Here is a 19165-nt window from a genome sequence, read left to right as displayed (position 1 = left end):
GCCACTTTGGAATTTAAAGGGGGCCAAAACAGCCCCAAAAAATTCAGTCCTATCACAAATGGCCCCTTTAAAAATAGCCAATATTTCAGCTCCAATGCAAGTCAAACTCAGAAGTAGAGGGCTCTTTCCTCTGCACACTGATTTCCCCCCTAACAGTCAAATAACGAATATACACAGCATACTTATCTTTCAAATACTAATTTATTTAATTCTAAGTATTGTTACTGTTAAAACCTTTTACAGACCATGATTTTAAAGTTATGAAGAATTTTTATTATGGTATAAATGGACAAACATCGTTTGAAAGAATAGAACAATAAATAGATACATTTTTAACTTTAATGCAACCATTTTCTAAAATATATCTCTTCACTAAATCAGTATACTTCTCGAAATTGCAACCATTGCTTGAAATTACACACAAGAGACACTTGTAAGTAAAGCATCCCCTTTTCAATGACTCAACAAATGTGGTATGAGGCAGCTTATAACCAAGACTGACTGAATTTTTTGAAGTACAGAAAATTATTAAAATAACACAACAGCAATAAGTGGTCCTGCTCCTGCACAAGAATATAAATTTTGTTTGATTTGTGCATCTGAAAAACAGTCTTGGAACAGCATTGAGAATTCTTTCAGTGGATGTAAAAATACATCCCATTTTACATTATTAAAACATTAACTTTCATCATGCACTACCTCAGGCATTTACCAAGTCATTGAAAAAGGACGAAACAGTAACAAGAGTCTGCCCGCACCCAATTTCAAGTAATGCTTGCTCTAAAAAAGTAAAAATTGCCTTTGACTGATTGTAGGAGACATAAAAAATATAAAATGAGCCAAGTAACCCAATGACAGCATCAATAATTCCTTCTTGTAGGAGCTGACGAATAATACTCCCCTCTGTGACTATATACAGGAGATCAATGTCATAAAATATCTCCAACAATGACAATTGGTGACAGGATGTAATCTATAACTACCGGATCAACCTCTCTGCAACAAAAACAAATTTTACAACTATATTAAAAACAAGCCAAAGTGCAAAGGAACGTCAAAATTACTAGCTAGTCTGCCATGTTCAGTTGGTCATTTTCCCCTCATTTAATTTTACTCAAATGTTATATATACATATGTAGGATGTTTTTCTAAAACTATATAAGCCAAAGCATTAAAATGGAAGTGGGAATTTAGCTCAATGCTCATAATTTGTTTTCCCTTCAAGCCTTGAAAAAATACTACACGACTCCCAAAGTATCTACAGGTGCACATCACAAATGTACCTGTGGGGTGATCAACCATCAGGAAAAAAAAGGGATCAACTATTGCATATGCAGTATTTATCTTGTGGTTTGACTACAGCAGGATTAAAAAAAAAATTCTGCTAAATCATAAAAATGGAAAAATAGAAGGAAATTAAATACAACCCCAAAGTACTTGAAGCTTAGTATCTGGACTTCATAAGCAAATGGGCTCAGTAATTTTAGCTGTTCTGTTGTATTTTTGCTCCAGAGTAGCAGTGTTTATGGACTCCTACCTCCAAATGGTTAGAACTTCATCTTGAAGTCCCCTTTTCTTTCCACTCTACTGGTGCAGAACTTTGTTCATGACCAGCAGGGATGTCAATTATTTTTAATTTCTGAAATTTAAATACAGAAGAATTTACTCTTTTGTGAAAATGGGAGACATTAATTAACCCCTACATAGCAGAATATTGTCTAATCTAGCAGTCTGGATAAACTCTCCTTAAAGCCAGGGCTTATACAAGTTGTAAAGTCGAAGGCGACTTCAAATCAGGTGTCTGTTACACAAATCAAGGTATAATACTTCTTTGCAAATGATTGAAAACCTCATTTTTACTATCTCTGTTGCATCCCTCTTCACTAAGGGCAGCTTCCATTCTATCCATTACCTCATTGACCGCTTTCTCTTTGTTAGTAGCAGCATATTTAGGATATGCTGCAGCCACATAAGGTATTTTTCCCGTAATTTGGTTGGGATGTCATCATCATTAAATATTCTACAGAGCTGGGCCTTTAACTACATTGAAAGGTAAGACAGAAAACATAACATGTAAGCTCATCTTACTTTTCCAATAAATGTACTCTAGAGATATTCATAACCACATTTGTGCTGATAACCTAATGAGAGAAATGCTATTCTTTAGGACTGACCATGCCCTCAATAAGGGACACAAGTGTAAATTATTGGTACGGAACTTGCCTTTTGTACACACAAAATCCCTCTTCCCCCTTTAAGAAAAGAATTACTACAACTGGGAAGCATATCACTTAAAAGTATTGCACTGCAACCTCTGACAGGCACCCTAGTATCTGCAGCCAAAAGTTGGCAAAAAAGAAACAAACAAATGTAAGACGGCCAAAACGGTCGACGTAAGAACAAAAGATCCGAGGGAAGATTTACAAGTTTATTACACAGCAAATAAATGCAACGGTACAATAAAAAAACGGGAACGAGTGACACAAAAGCTAGTATAGCTTAGAATCCGCTTTAAGGGCACTCTCAGGAAGGCAACAAAACAACTGAACTCACCGAGCAAACGGTTGTAACTTATAGTAAAATGCAGGAAAGGGTAAAAATAACTTAAAACCAAATTTGGGCTAGGAGCGGTTAATTAAACAGGAATTACATAAGGGAAATGGGCAGTTAAACAGGAATTTCATAAGGGAAATCGGCAGTTAAATGAATAATGCAATTAATACATTACTAATACAGTTAACACATTACTAACACAATTAACAGATTACTAACATTACTGACAAATCGCTAAAATTCCATAAAATAAAATAAACAGAACAAACATGTTTTAAGTAGGAAATAAGCCTAAGTGACTCTGTCACACAAACAAACAAATAAACCTATAACTGGTTTACACTTATGAAAGAAACATAGTCTATTAACCATGACAGAAAGAAGCAATTTACAGCCAATACTTAAATAGATGAAATATTTCAGACGGGTACTCCACTAACACATCCTCCACCAATTTTGGGGCAGTTATGATTTCAAAGTGGTGAAGGGGGAATGTTTAGTCCATGAAATCCTTGTAAGCTTTGTGCTTTCGGGGGTTTTTCCTGACTTTATGGCGATTTTTATCAGAAAAGGCTTTCAAAGTTGCCAGAGTCTCACGTGCTGTAAGTCTGGCTGCTTTGCCCAAATACTGAAATCTTTCTTGGTGCCTTTTGACCTTAGAGGGACCAGCTCCAGCAGGAGTCTTGGATGTCTATCGGTCCAATTTATATGAGTTTATTGCTTTAACAGTGCTGTTGCCGTCCGATCACATTATGCTAATTTGCGGCCTGTATAATCCTCCCAAGCATAGCTGCCGGGATCTCGACTTAATTAATTATATAATATCTTTTGTGGACCTTGTTTTGAACAAACACCCAGAGGCGGCTATTGTCTGTGGTGGCGATGTAAATCGTTTGGACATGCAAGAATTTAAGGCTTTGTCTGGCTGGGATTTCATGGTTGATTTTCCCACGCGGGGTAACGCGTGCTTGGATAAGTGTATGAACAACCGAGCGGATCTGTTCGGTCAAGCATATTCCGTACATATGCTTATTAAGACAGACCATGAAGGCTTTGTTTAACTGGCGGGATTAAAACTTAAACCTGTGCGCCGCAAAGTTCTTGTGCGGGACTGTAGGGAACATCGGAAACAGTCATTTTATATGGTACTCACTACGCTGGACTGGAGTGACGTCCTCAATGAGGTGGACATAAACAAGGCGGTCGAGGTGCTTGAGGTAAAGATTCGTGCAGTGATGAATAAGTTTATGCCGCAAAAATCTGTACGCATGTCATCGCGTGACCCAGTTTGGATGTCCCCATTAGTCAAATGTATGCTGAGGACTAAGTCCCATATATCTTTAAACAATAAGGAACGTCTGTCTTTATTTAATAAGCGCATTTCTGAGCTGATAACCGAGAACAGAAGAAAACTGGCTGCCATTGGTAGCGGTGAGTGGTGGAAGGGCGTGGACGCCCTATCGCAGCGTCGCAGGTCATCGTTGATAAATTTGGACAAGAACTCTCTAGTTCGTCTGAACGACTACTTCGCCAACCTGTGCTATGATGACACTTGCGTTAGCGCTATTGATATGGATATCCCGGACAGTGTAAAGCCCCCGAAAATATCTGAGCGGTGTGTTTGGAATACCTTAGTTCATGTAAAGAAAACGGCAACGGGACCAGACGACCTCCCGTACTGGATCTGGAAAGACTGTGCTGAGCTACTCACACCAATCGTCACTCACGTTTGGAATCTGTCGCTGTGTGCTCATACATGGCCAGACTCCTGGAAGAGGGCAAATGTTAATCCTCTCCCCAAAGTGAACATGCCTATAGAGGACTCAGACTACCGTGGTATTAATGTTACTCCCGTTATTGCCCGGTTGTTCGAGAAGGTCGCGTATCGTACACAAGCACAGTCAGTCATTGAGAACAACCTGAGCCACACCCAATTTGCATATAGACAGGCGGGTAGTTGCTCAAATACCTTGCTCGCTATCCAGCACCAGACATACAAGTATTTAGATAGTAGTGACTGTAGCGCAGTGCGAATTTTTACCATGGACTTCAGTAAGGCTTTCGATTTTGTGAACCATGCTATTTTGTCTGCCAAACTGAAACAGCTACCTCTAAATCCATACATTATCAATTGGTATCATAGTTTCCTCTATGCAAGACAACAACGTGCTGTTAGTTATAATTTTTTAGGACAGTGGAAATCTGTCAAGAGAGGAACCACACAAGGTAGTGTAAGCAGACCGTATCTTTTTAATATATTTTTGAACGATTTGGAGATTTTTTTTAATGGTTGCCCTGTGCTTTTTAAAGATGCCGATGATTCCACTATTCTTTCGCCTATCACCAGGAATAGTGACCCGTCTGCCGACTTAGTAGGACAGTTCTTAACATGGTGTAAAGACAATAGAATGGTCTGCAACCATTGCAAATGTAAAGAGCTTGTTATTAGAAAGAAAAATCATAATGTACTCTACTCTCCAATTAATAATATTCCCCAATGTAATTGCTTCGTTTTACTAGGAGTAACTTTACAGAGTGACAGAAAATTTTATGAGCATGTAAGAACTAAGCTTGTCAAAGCAAACAAGTGTTTACACGTCCTACGAACATTGAGAAAGGAACATTACTCTCAGGCAGAGATTTATCATCTTTTTATATCCACTGGTTTGGCTAATTTTAGCGATGCACTTTCAGTCTATGGGGCATCTGAGTCCGATCTTATGGTTGTACAAAATTTTTTAGATCGATGTCATAAACGCGGTTTTATCTCATTTCCAGTTTTTATCAAGAACCTTTTAAACAAACAAGACCGAAACATTTTGAACAGACTAAAATCAACGGATTGCCATACCCTGAAAGACATCATTCCTGTCCAAAAGACATATGTACACAATCTTAGGAAAAAAGGCTGCGCACGCCCGAAAATTAATACACAGCGCTTTATGAACACCTTTGTAAATAGGTTGATATTTAAGCTCCATTTATTGTAATGACATACTTTTTGATTCATAATATGTATGTAGATTTCTGTTGTAGTTTTTCCAAATTCATTGTAACATAAGATATGTAGTTTTATCTTATGATGGAATAAAGACTTTTATTATTATTTATTATTATATTATTATTATTATTATTAATTATTATTATTAGCTGGACGTTTGGGTTTGTAGTTTTTTTTCATCCTGTTCAAAATCTTGACCTCCAAATAGCCCTGGAAAAGGGTCAGCACCTTGCATTTATTAATTCATGATTGTTTTGCATGTTTGTTATTAAACTTAACTCAACTAATGATATTACTTTCAATGTGTGGAGTTCACATCGTCCTAAGTTTTTCAGTTGGCACCTTGTGTTTTTCCTTTTCGGTAAAATAGGAAGAAAGGAATTGATAATGCACTCTTCGCCATCCAGCCATCTTACCCTATAAGAACTTACTTTAACAATGCCTCGTCCATGATACAAAAATCCTTCAGCGGTTTTCCCTTTTCATTGGGTGTCGATGTTAGTTCTAAATTGTCACCATCGCTGCCGTTTTGTGAATCGTCAATCGACGTCTAAAACGGATTGCTCGTACGTAGAACTTGATTCTGCACCTGGGAATAAAAATATCAATGAATTTTTTCGAGGAAAAGTTTAAGAATTCGGAGGGAGGAATCCTTAAATCAGTGAGTTTTGAAAGAAGTCACGCTCGTCTTGTGCAAATGCATTATCCGTTTCGAATTGTAACCGTCTCTATCTCTCGGCGCCAGAATGAGAACACACGACCTTAGTTGTGAAACCGCTGATACTCAGACGGAAGCACGCATGCGCCATAGACAGAGCTGAATAACGTATACGCATACGCGAGATTTTGCCGCGGAAACACGGATTTTGAGTCGTTCGCATTGTTGATTTCCTATTCTGTTGCTTCGAGGCGTCGTTTTCCTTGCCGCTTTTCTTTTACAGAACAACCTCAAAAAATTGGTACACCCCCTAAAAATTTTCAAAAATTAATTTTCTTCTTTAAACCTTTGGAAATAGGAAAGTGCCTTCGACGAAAACAGAGTTCCTCGGTTTTAAAGGTCGGCCCTTATTATTTTCCGCTAATTTCGCTAAATTTTAGACCTAGGACACTTCAGCCCGCGTTTTTGACCGCATACCCGCTGATGTAACATTCATTATTCAGCTCTGTTTGCGTCACATTCTTAGCAGGAAAATTAATTATCTTACCGAGGGAGAGCTCGCGCCTTGTCAAGGTTCAGCGTTCATCGAGATCAATTTCTTGAATTTTAGTCGCTATTTTATCGTAGTTTTAGTCGATTCTGACTTGAACAAGTTTACATCCCTAGTTGAAGGTAATTATGAATTAGTGTCGTTCAATTGTGAGAGCTTGTTTGCTCGTAGCTCGGCCCTGTAATAACAGCACATAACCTCTCGCTATACAATGCTATATTAATGATTTATTGCAGTCGGGATTTTTGTCTGACAAAAGCGGATAAAGGAGGTAGCCAATGGAACCAAGCAAAACATATGACTGACTGTTTTACAAATGGTTTCATATCATGTGATCGCTGGCTTAACTTTACAGAAAACTTTTCAAAACTAATATCTGACCATTCTCCTAGAGAGAGGCAAGGGGCCTGTACGTGACGCGGATTAGGCCAAAATCAATATGTAACGCGTAAATTTTTACAGAAAGGAGAGTGTCATTCGTAAATTTATGAACCGGCATAAGGCGTGATTTGCCCTCTGAAATAGACATGGCAGGTGAATTTTTTTTCTCTCATTTCGTGACAACCTCACAATTTATCAAGGTCTACCCTCACCTTTGGTCTCTCTAGAGGTTGAAGATGGTATTTCTCCAAAACTATCTCTCCGACTACTGATCTCTGTCTCTCTGCTACGTTGTGTACCTGTTTGCATTTCTTTGATCGTTGTTACTGCAGATATGGCTTCATCATTTTGTTAGGAATGTTTGGGTGTGTGTAAATTTTCCTTTTCTCTCAGATTTGCTCGCGATTTAGGTTCTGTCCTTGAAGGTTGGTTTGCACGTGGTGGCCTGTCTTCAAACTGTTGTCCTTTCTTGTTTGGATCAAAGTGATGAAACAGAGCCTGTTCGTGGATCGGTCGATGCTGTTTGTTCCAAGAAAAGATGAAGCTCTTTCTGCCATCAAGATACTCTCCGCTGAACTGTGAGGAGACTTTCCTTTTCGCCCAACGTGAAATAACTTCCCGATTTTTTTCGTCATCGCTTTTGTAATTGTCATCTCCGCCGATAACAACAATGACATCTCCTCCTGTGGACAAAGCAGATTCAACTGTAAATAAGTGCAGCATTATTATCTCTCAACAAAAATTAAATTCTCGGGACCAGATCTAAAATGTGGAATTATAATGCCCTTGATTGACTAAATGAGTGGTGATACAGAAACCATCTCTAATCAGCATGTCGATGGGTAGTTGCCACCCGCAAATAATGTGTGTTGCACGAAATAGACCTGACATGTTCAATTTGCGTCAATCAAGGGCCTTGTAGACGTCTTCTGAAACGATTTTCGTACATTTTAGCTCATTTTGAATCGGTGACGCCTTCGACTGCATGCGCCTCGTATGCCACTATCTTGTTCTTACCACATTTTGACGTTAGCTGTGGTCTATTTGTATATGTATTTTATTTTGCATTTTGTATTTCCTCCATTTCAACAATTACAAGCTATTGATCAGTTAAAAAAAAAGATAAAGAAAATGGAGACGGGCATAGTATAGCGAGATAGTTAGTTGACGCGTACTTAAGTTAATTATGTCAAGACGTTTAATTAGGCCAGGGTTTACATGATTGGGAATAATATGGTCACAGAGTGGCACATTGTTGATGATTCTTACAACTTTGTTTTGTAGCTTTACCAACTGAGACAGTGGCACTAAATATCACTTATTTACCAAAGGGTAGATAATAATTCACATAAAGTCTAGAGAATATCACGTTTTCTGGATCAGTCAGATAAATTGACGTCTGTGTCCAAATATATATATGATCAAATATTGATTTCAATGGCTCTGCCATCGAGTGATTGTTCAGATGGATTTCATGTGATTTAAAAAGAAGCATTTGACCTCAGTCTGGTTTCCATAGATAGCTGCTGGCAAAATATTATTTTATTAAAGGTGAACAGCTGACTGTTTCATCGTTGCATAGAAATTTTACGAATAAATATGCCTTGAAAACTCAGAATATCCGATAAAAAGTCTTGCTGATTTGTTTACCATTGTTGAATAGTTTTTTCTCTTTTTCAATGTTGCCTCAGCCGTAGATGACCAAAGGAAAATAGTTCTTAAATATGCATCCCCTTCCCATTTATACGTATACTTTCCTGGCAGTTCGAGTTGGCTTCATTTGCATGTTCTAGCAGGCAGTTACGCGTAATAGAAATGTTTAGTATGCTTATATGTGCCCAACTTGAACGAGTAGTATCCCGATGAAAAAGCAAATAAATTTAAGTTTCTCGGTTCCTGTGGTTTTTTTTATAAAAACTTTCGAGCGGAACCGGGGAAAGGTACTATGCTCTTTGAGTTTCAGCTTCTGAAATAACAATATGCAAGATTACCTTCTTAAAACTCAGAAAAGTGCAAGGGTCTTCCCTATTCTGAGTACTTGATCCCATCCCAGAAAGTCGAAGGATCAGAAAGGTCGGGAAGCAAACTTCCTTCGAGCATTACACTGATGCAGCTGCATAAAAACAATTAGTGGCTGTTTGCTAGTTTGTGGAGCAATCGTCGAACGTTACTATGATCTAGCTATCGGCTCATGATATACTTTCGCTTTCAACTTCGGTGTCAGATAGGCCTCTGTTGTTGAAGATAGATAACTCTTTTGCAGTAAATTTGTCGACCACTACTTTTTGTATAGATAATTTTGCTCACCTAACAAAGCGTTATCAAGCATAATTAAATATGTTGAAACGAGAAAGTGAGAATACTTCCGCTTCCTACCCGCTGCTTGCAGTAAAGCTCTGTATATCTTGGCGTAACCAATTCCTGCGTTGTCCTCGTTAATCGACAGTCGTGATTCATGTGCATGAACCACGAAAAAGGCCAAATTCATCTCTAGAGTTGGAATCCTGTCGACCATTTCAGAAATTTGAGAGAGTCTGAATGAATGTCTTTCTACACGTTCAACATGGATGCTGAATTGGTCAAGCAATTTCTTCTTTACTTCGTCCAACAACTTCTCAACAGGCTCCATCCCGTATGTATTATCACAGTTGAACAAATGAACTCGCTTTCTTAACTGTGACATATTCTATTTATGCCTTTTCTATCACTTTGAGCGAAGCCTTTTGTTATTACCTTCTGGAAGATATCGTATATTCAAATTCACCTATTCTTCATTTGCACGTTACGTCACGCATAATTAAGAAAACCGGAAGTCGGCCATGTTGGACGATATGTAAGCGTGTTTTAGGGCACGGTCACAGTACTGAATATGTAAGTTATCTAAGTTTGCCATGCCAACTCTATGTGCTGTAGTTGGTTGTGGCCACAACAATGTTCGCGACAAAGGAAAATACAGTTTTTTTCGAATTCCGAAAATTATAAGTCATAATGGTGAAGAAACAGAACGATTAAGCACTGAAAGAAGGAAACGATGGTTCAAGAATATTCACCGATCTGACAAAGATCTGACCGAGAAAAAAGCCGAAACAACCCGAGTTTGTAGCGCACATTTTGTTTCAGGTAAGTCAGATATTCCTGTAGAAGTTCTGGGCTTTGTTTAGCTATTAAAGTAACAAAAAACTCGGGTAAAATATTTCGCGCGAAACACTGTAAACATCAAATCACATGTGTTTGTTTAGGAAAGCCATCGGATCTTTACGATAAAAATAATGTGGATTGGGCTCCTACAGTAAATATGGGACATTCAAACATAAAGGACCCTGCTGCTGCCGCATCCCGAGGATCAAGAGCTGAGAAAAGGGCAAAAATATCGATCCAACCGGTCAAGAACAAGCGGGCTAAGAAGAAGTCTGAGGTGACAACTGAGTCAACTGACACAAGTTCAGCGAGCTCTCACGACTTTGACAACTACTTTCATGATATTCCACTCCAAGGTATTTATATTTAAAGTCATATGTTATTAATATGGTTCACTATTAATATTTCCAGTAGAATTTGTTCTTAAAAACCATTTTTCTATAGCTTGTTGGAGTGGGTATATAACTGGATGTCAATATTTTCTGTATATGAATTCTTATTCTAACATTTCTTATTTAATATTACAGAGTATGTTAGTCAAGACTCTGATTTAGACAAGGGATGTCAGTTTCATGTTGCTACACTAGAAGCATCTGTGCAGACCACAGAGACAATTATTGACCTACACAATAAAGACGAGTACACTCGCAACCTACAGTGTGAGCTTTCTGAGCTCAAGCAAAAGCTCCTTGATGCTCAGCTTAACATGGAAACATTTCAAAATAACAACGAGAAAACCCAATTTTACACTGGTCTTCCAAACTTTTTTATGTTAATTCAAGTATATCATTTAGTTCTACCATATATCAAGTCAACGAGTACTAATGCATTGACACCATTTCAAGAGCTGTTGCTTGTTCTTATAAGAGTAAGGCTTAATGTCCCACTACAAGATCTGGCTTATAGATTTCAGATAGCCTCTTCCACTGCAGGGCGCATTTTTGATCGTTGGAGTGAAGTGTTGTCTGACCGTCTTGGTTTTCTTATACATTGGCCTGACAGAGATCAACTTAGAGCCACAATGCCATCAGTCTTTCAAAAAAACTTCGGGAACAAGGTGTCAGTGATTATTGATTGTTTTGAGGTGTTTATTGAAAGACCATCTAGCTTGATTGCTCGAGCAATGACATGGTCAAATTATAAACACCACAACACTGTAAAATTTTTAATAGGTATTACTCCCCAAGGCTCTATATCATTTATATCTAAAGCATGGGGTGGTCGAGTAAGTGATAAATACCTGACAGAAAATTGTGGAATCTTGAGGAAATTACTTCCTGGTGACATTGTGCTTGCAGACAGAGGTTTTGATATCGCAGATAGTGTTGCCTTACAGCAAGCCAAACTGCATATACCAGCATTTACCAGAGGAAAGAAACAGTTGTCAGCCATTGAAGTGGAAACTACCAGGAAAATAGCAAATGTCCGGATACATGTGGAAAGAGTGATCGGACTTGCCCGGCGTAAATATACAATTTTACAAAGTATTCTGCCAATTACCTTGTTGAAAGCAAAAAGTGGCAAGCAAGCATCCATTGATAGAATTGCAAAATTATGTTGTGCCCTGACTAACTTGTCAGATTCAATTGTGCCTTTTGAGTAGTCAAAGTATTTAATACATAGTTGGTCTAGTCCTTTCAAAAATATCAGTAAATAGAAAGCAATATTTTAACAACAATATAGCAGTGAAATAAACAGTTTATTTCATGATTTAACAATGTAAACAAATTGGTTATAACTTTGCAAATCACTAAACACCATTTAGTAAACACAATTTAGTACTTAGGTGTGAGCACCCTGTCAATTTTCTATTATTATATGTGGCAGAACATACAGTGCAGTACTCAATATTCCAATTGACGTAAATGGGTATGGATTGAATGACTTCTTTCTATTACTAGTGATATCATGAACATAGTAAACACTGTTTTGTACTTGTAATTCTCTGCCTTAATTTGGTACGAAAAATATATGACTATTGCATCTAGTCCAATTTTTGACAGTCCATACACAGCCATCTACCTTTTGGGGGATTCTTTAGTCTTAGACACTGAAGGTGAAACCATTTAACTTTACAATCATCATTATCGCATCCAACTAGAGTGCTGTCTTCAATATATCGCTGGCAGATGCACCACTCTGCGCTATCATCATCAGGACTAGGTGCTACGAGTGTTGAGGGTAGTGAGGGACGGGTATAAAGCTTTCCAACAATCTCAGGTAGAATACCTATTTTAAAGAATTCTGTTACCTTGGCAACAGAAGCACTCCAAAACTCCACATCTGGCATTATCCTTTCAACATAAAGTCCATGTGGTGTCCATACGATGAAATCACAATATTCCACATTGCAAATGAACATTTGGCATTGTACTTGGTAGTAATATGCATGTGTTCTATTAAGATAGATGCTATCACTGTCATTCTGCAGACAATAGTTTTTGTCACTTATTACATGTGGATCAGTTGGGCTGAGATCTTTAGCACTGTACGGACATTTAATTTCACAAACACCTGCCCCACAGCATTTGCAATTGACCAATCCATCTGGTGATGCTCCAATATGAGGCCACTGCTTATTTATTTGCAGTCCACTATCACAAATACTAAAGTCATCATGGCATCTGTTCGTTTTTTCTAAATAGGCCTTACGGGTATTGGTCTCATTTTTACAGCCCCATGCTGTTGCTGCACTACTAAACTTAGTAGACTCTGGGTAGCAAATTCTCTTAATAAGGCTTGGGGAGGGCCTGCTGATGTTTGTGTGGCATGCAGATTTAAAGTTTGAGGCTGTTATCCTTCCTGCCCTCTGCTTGTACCATACATTAGTTGATGCCTGCTCTCTAGTACCCTCCTCAATAGCCTTTATTTCTTCATCTGTTATTGAAATCTGTAAGCTTATGTCTATGCACTTACTAAAAAGTTCATCATAGTTTAGTTCTGTAGCATTTGCATCATAGAGGTGGGTCAATGGTTGGGGTAAAGCTGCTTCTTTAGGGATATACTTGGTATTGTATGGGTATATTAGAGATAAGATGGCAGGCTTGCTGTCGGACAATGAAATCTTTTGAAAAAAGTTCAACTGTTCTTCATAACTCGTTATGGTTAGTGGTCTTTGAACTACTTCGTCACTGTTTCGTAGAGCTGTTGGTACTTTTTTGTCTTCAAGGAGTTGTGAGTGTTTTTTCTTTGCTGAGGTGAAATCGATTTCCTCTATAGCTGCATAAGGTATTTCTTTAACATAACCTGGCATCAGCCATTGACTTTTGGTTTGGGTGCAGGTTGTTGATGAATGCATTCGACACGCAGCTTCTGAAGCAAACAATATAGCAGCAACGTGAGAACAGCACTCACTTTTTCCAGACATACAGTCACAATGTGCTGTAATAACCTTTCCTGAGTATTCTGCCAATATCCAGGCTTTTAATGGCTTTTCACTCGCTCTTTGAGAGTGATTTACCTGAAAATAATTAGAAGCAGTATTTTTAACATACGTACCTACAATAATAAACTACCAGTAATTTGTTGTTGTACAACCGAAGCTATAGAATAACTTAGTCAAACCTTAACTTACCCTTGTTAATACGACAACTGTAGTTTCAGTAACTTCCTTCATCATCAGTGTATTCACCCATCCAGAAATGAAGAAATTAAAGGCATCCAAAGACTTGTAAGCCTTCATCTCAGAATTGGTTGCCCACGATGTTTGAAGGATCAAATAGTTCACTATATCAGGGTATTCGACGCCAGGAATTAGCCCTAAATCTTCGCTCAAATCACTTTTTCTTAAATCAAAAGGGTCAAAACCCACTAAGTTAGCTTTTTGCTTGTACCTTTCCCTAGTAGGACCATCTAAAGTATAAAAATATTCCGAAAAAACCAATGTATCACTTGAAGACGCCATGTTCGCTTGTAAATTTATGATTTGCATATCGTCCAACATGGCCGACTTCGATGACGTAACGTATTTTTGTCACGTGGTTGCAAATGAAGAATAGAGGAAGACGATTGCGCAATGTTTCTCAGAAAGTCAGTAGGTTATTCTGATCGACATGAGTCACGCAATCCCAGAAAATACTCTGATAACGATTCACGACACAGCAAGTACTTCAGTGCCCAGGAAGTCAAAACAACCAAGAAGCATAATCATGTCTGTATTTAAACAATTCTGTAAACAAAGCCAAAGCCATGAAACCGTTTTTGGAAGAAACTACATCATATAAGGCTGATTGATTTCGATAAGCATTTGAAAAGGAGAATGAACGAAAAAGCGTCACAGAACGTTGCGATGACATCATGTCATCATTGTCAGTGTCACATCGCGTTACATCTAATACTAAAACTTAAACCTCTACAAATATATAAATCAGATTGACTGCTGACAGCGAAAGCTACGTCTTTAGTCTTGAGGCATAATTGCCCTCGCTGTGAGTCGTTCAAACGCGCAATTCAACTTTTGTCCTCCCTCAAACACAGAATATTATGTTTACTAAATTTTATACCCCTGATTCCGAAACTGTGGTTGAAAATCTTCCTTTGCAGCTCTTATTACTTTTTCAAAATTATTTGCACTTTTTACTAAACACCGAAACTTGTCCGAGTTATCTGAAATAATGTAAAGGTCACCATTAGGCTTATTATCTTTTGCTCTAAAACCATCGATAATGTGTTGAGGGATACACACATTCCCATTCTTAAACTGTACGTCAATGTCTTCAAATGATACCTCTCCGTTATGAACACAAGTTTTTAAGACGAGTTTTTCATCGGGAGCTAGCTGTATTTCCCCGTTCAACGAAAATTCTTTCAAACTTCGATCAATAAAACACTCAGGTGTGCCATCAGTGTGCTTAACGATTATTACTCCCATCACAGAGGTGTATCGGAGTTCATCAAGTAGTCTCTCTTGAATGTAATCCGGAACAGAGAATTTTACAAAAGTGACAAAAGGTTGACGTTCGTATGACGATCGGTAGGATGATAATTCTTTTTATGATATTTAACAAATGGTAAACACCACAGCGTACACTATTGAGTTATGGATGCACGCGGGAGGTTGCTAAGCACGAAAGAAGTGTAAGAGTCGCACGAGGCGATAGCCGAGAGCGACTCTAGCTTCTTGAGTGGTTAGCAAACCTCCCGCCAAGTGCATCCATAACTCAATAGTGTACGCTGCGGTGTTTACCATTTGTTTTATGACATAACATTGATACATTGTAGTTAAAGAGTTCCCTTTTATTTAACAATCTTACGTGACCACTAAAAACAAGCGCGCGCGGAAAAATAGTCTTTGCATTTGCTCACGTCAGCAGCGTACACCCATGGGCAAATGGTGGACGCTAATTGACCAATGAGAGTGCGCGCTTTACTACTTTGGTTATGTTATAATTTTTATTTTAGGATGATATTTTTGATTATGTTAAAATGTCAAGACCACTGTACTCCTTCTCTCGGACAATTTGGGTCAACATTCAATACTGAGCACACTGATCTCTAAAGAATTTAATCAGAGTGGTTCGAACATGATAAGCACTACCAGCCCGTGCATGCTACAGCATCCTCACGTCTAAATACAACTAACACCGTGTGACATGGTTAATATTAGTCGTGTTTCGAAAAACCGATTCAAGTTCTGTTATCTAGGATGGGCTCAGAGCTACTTTAAATTCATGTTCCCACACCTATTTTTAATAGCAGCACATTAGATGAACCATTGGAGGCAATTAGCTTGACGACAAATCGATTTCAGCACAAAAGACTGACGCCAAAAAATAAAGCAATGGGTTTGAAGAATTTTGATCAAAGCTACTGTGAGATGAGATTAACTGAAGTACTGCACTTCGAAGACTTACCAACTTTATCCGCTATACTTCCTACCAGTCGTTGATATTCCATCGCTTTGTGATTGTTGAAACTATCGCTCACTGTAGAACCGTCCATCACCAACAGAGATACTTTGAAGTGATTTTCCCTCAAAAACTCTTCAACGATGGTAACTGGGGGATTGCCAACATAAGGTTCGTCTGATAAATGAAGGCTAGGACGGATTCCTTCAAAAACCGTTAACACTTCTTTCAAAGATTCATGAGACACATTACAGCCGAGAATTGCCAGATCTAAGGAGCGAAAAACAAGACTTCGTACATTTTAAAGCTTGTTAACTGTGAGAAGTACGGTTCCCTAATGGTTAGCGTGGTAGACACGAGTTTTACAGAATTTATTTCCTTAATGAGTTATGGAAACGTCAAACTTTACCTCACATACCAGTCGATTTAGGTGGCTTGCATCTATCTGAGAAGGCGAGTGAAGCCCATTTGTGAGAGCTTGTTTGCAGGCGCGTAGCGTGGTCATTTTTTCAAGTGCGCACAAGTACATATGATCTAGAAACCTAAGTAAACTGAGCGTAAACAATTGCTAAAAATTTCAAAATTTTCTGGTCACTTCAAGTACGCACGTTCGTATATGCGTATAGGACGCTACGCGCCTGGTTTGCTTCCGGGCTTGCTATGACAGAGCGTTATCCTAAGTTCCTCTCGCTACACAATTTTTAGCAAGTGTGTTAACTTCAGGTTTTTTTTTTTTTTTTGTGATCAGTGGCCGAAATGAAAAAAGTTCTTACTAACTGTTAGTGACGTGTTTTCTAACCTTGGATTTTTCCAGGGTTTGAAAGGAGAGTTTCTCCAGCACCATCTCTATAATTACTGTATAAGGCTTCCTTCCATGCACTGTCTCTGCCACTGCACCCAGTACTACTGACGACACTACGGTATGTGTCAGTCTGACTTTCTTTCACCGCTGTTACTGCAGAGATGGCTTAATTGTTATGCGAGGCATTTTCGGGTGTGTGTGTGTGGGGAACTTCTGGGTTTTGGATTTTTGCGGATTTCTTGATTCAGTAGATGAAACTCGCGATTCAGGTCCTGGTTTTGTAAACGATGGTTGATATTCAAACTTTTTTCCTTTCTTGTTTGGATCAAAGTGATGCAGCAAAGCTTGTTCGTGAATCGCTCGATGTTGTTTGTTCCAAGAAAAGATGAAGCTCTTTCTACCATCAAGATAGTCTTCGCTGAATTGTGAGGAAACTTTTCTCTTCGCCCAACGTGAAATAACCTCTCGATTCTTTTGGTCGTCGCACTTATAGTTGTCATCTCCCCCGATAACAATGATGACATCTCCTCCATTGGAAAAAGCATATTCGAAAGTAATTAAATGAGCTCTAGAGTATTGTTACTAGATATGAGATATGCTTTTCAGTGTTATCCTATTCGTTAGCGTGAACGTGACCGTCTTGTTCGACGATCATGACATGACGGATACAAAAAAAGTTCATACGGCTACATACGAGTGACATACAAATACATATGGATTCTCATGAGTGATGTTTTCCATATTTTCTTTTAAATTCATGTCTCGTCGCAACTTTCGAGAAATTCTCTGAAAATCCAGCTTTAAATCATACAGCTCTTTCTTTTTAGTGTTCTCGTTCTCTTGTTGTTCTGAAAATGCATTTGGAACTTCGTCGCTTACCACAACAAATCTTGAAGCCAGTTGCAGTATTCCGAAAAAAATTACAGACCAGGTTCATTCAACAAAGTTTGAAACGGCGATAACTGTGACGTCGTTGCTCAATGTCGCCACCCATGTTACATACGAAAAATACAGCACTCGGCTCTCGGTTGTGGCCGTATTTATTCATATTCTACAAGTGTTTTAGTACTCGGAAAAACACTGAGGTCCTTATAATGATATTCTCTCATGATAGATTTTTCATTACTTTATACTTTTCGTTTTGCTGCTCGCCTCGTTAAAGCCACACTAAAACGTTTATATTTGATGGTTCGTTAAACAGCATATTTGCACAGTGGTCAAAAACATTACTCTCAGCGAGAAAACCTCAAATACTACGATTGGGAGCCCTGTGATAGACCTGAAATGTACAATTTGCGTCCCTCCTGACCTCGCACATTCTATTTGCAAAAGTCGAGCAGGAAGGAACAGAATGGTCGGACAGCAAACTTCCTTGGAGTATTACTCTGAGGCAGCGGCATGAAACAACTGGTCGCTGTTGCCACCCTACGGAGCAACCTAAGTTCACATTCGAACTTGATGAAAATAAGATATCAATCTATGCTAATTGAAGCGTATTCAACGAGGGAAAAGGTTTCAATATATTTACAACTTACGAGCACATGGCATTGCTTGACAACCTCACACAAAGATAGGGGGAGACTAGAACCAATACTACTCAGTCTCTACAAATACACCACATCTCCCCCTTTCTTGGACCGAACTACAACGGAAATAACAACAAAGAACGGGGTCCGGAAATAACAACAAGGAACGGAGTTCGAGAACATAGTCCAAACAGTCCATGTAAAAACTCCAACATTAACTAGGAATGTCTGATGACAACAGTTAAATGTACGGAAGTCCCAGCATTACTTCAGATAGACTCTATTAGTCTATCCGGAGCTCTTCGCCCCCTGGAAGATCGGCGAAACGGGATGGGGGCCGCTTCCACGGACTGGGGAGGAGCCGTCGCTGGTGCCTCCGCTGTTACTGCCGGTGTTACGTCCTGCTTTTGATCCTGAGCTGAATCTGTTTCAGCTGATACACCTTCTTGGGCATCAGGTTGTACCTGGGGTTTTCCGGAAATATCCGACCTGACCGGAATAGCCCATGGAACCTCCAAGGACTGGTCCTGATACTCTCTCTCTACCTAGTTCTGATGCCGACCTGCCCATGCCGTCCCGTCTCACGTGATCGACGTGACGTTTCCACACTCTGCCGTCACTTAATACTATTATGTACGACTTGGGTCCACTTCGCTCAGCTATCGAACCTTGCCACCAGGTGTCCTCTTTTCTGAGGTCTTTCACTGAAA

At 38.9% G+C, this 19165-nt stretch overlaps 2 protein-coding genes and 1 pseudogene across 3 annotated transcripts; 1 reads left to right on the top strand and 2 right to left on the bottom strand.

The window, feature by feature from the left end:
- Nucleotides 1-182: 182 nt before the first annotated feature.
- LOC148727544 (uncharacterized) lies at nt 183-17505 on the bottom strand (annotated as a pseudogene). Its single transcript, XR_015989209.1, has 5 exons — nt 16927-17505; nt 16134-16397; nt 6760-7826; nt 1538-6137; nt 183-996 (listed from the first exon to the last, which is right to left on the bottom strand). The product of XR_015989209.1 is annotated as an uncharacterized LOC148727544 (transcript).
- Nucleotides 10014-12269, top strand: LOC111341450 (uncharacterized). The gene is made up of 3 exons (XM_088726268.1): nt 10014-10263; nt 10383-10637; nt 10809-12269. The coding sequence occupies exons 1-3, from the start codon at nt 10035-10037 to the stop codon at nt 11882-11884; spliced, it is 1560 nt and encodes a 519-aa protein (XP_088582394.1). The 5' UTR covers nt 10014-10034; the 3' UTR covers nt 11885-12269.
- On the bottom strand, nt 11962-14249 carry LOC148727545 (uncharacterized). The gene is made up of 2 exons (XM_088726265.1): nt 13856-14249; nt 11962-13741 (listed from the first exon to the last, which is right to left on the bottom strand). The coding sequence occupies exons 1-2, from the start codon at nt 14222-14224 to the stop codon at nt 12266-12268; spliced, it is 1845 nt and encodes a 614-aa protein (XP_088582391.1). The 5' UTR covers nt 14225-14249; the 3' UTR covers nt 11962-12265.
- Nucleotides 17506-19165: the final 1660 nt, after the last annotated feature.

Source organism: Stylophora pistillata, chromosome 7 (genome assembly GCF_964205215.1).
Source record: "Stylophora pistillata chromosome 7, jaStyPist1.2, whole genome shotgun sequence".
Classification (NCBI taxonomy): domain Eukaryota; kingdom Metazoa; phylum Cnidaria; class Anthozoa; order Scleractinia; family Pocilloporidae; genus Stylophora; species Stylophora pistillata.
The sequence above is the reverse complement of the archived record's forward strand: the minus strand, read 5'-3'. Positions and strand labels throughout refer to the sequence as shown.

Bases quoted from the DNA above. Each gene is read 5' to 3' on its own strand.
- LOC148727545 (XM_088726265.1), bottom strand. From the start codon at position 14,224: ATGTTGGACGATATGCAAATCATAAATTTACAAGCGAACATGGCGTCT. The intron at 13,742-13,855 runs GTAAGTTAAGGT...AATTATTTTCAG, and splicing joins CAGTTGTCGTATTAACAAGG to GTAAATCACTCTCAAAGAGC.
- LOC111341450 (XM_088726268.1), top strand. From the start codon at position 10,035: ATGCCAACTCTATGTGCTGTAGTTGGTTGTGGCCACAACAATGTTCGC. The intron at 10,264-10,382 runs GTAAGTCAGATA...GTGTTTGTTTAG, and splicing joins TAGCGCACATTTTGTTTCAG to GAAAGCCATCGGATCTTTAC. The intron at 10,638-10,808 runs GTATTTATATTT...TTAATATTACAG, and splicing joins TCATGATATTCCACTCCAAG to AGTATGTTAGTCAAGACTCT.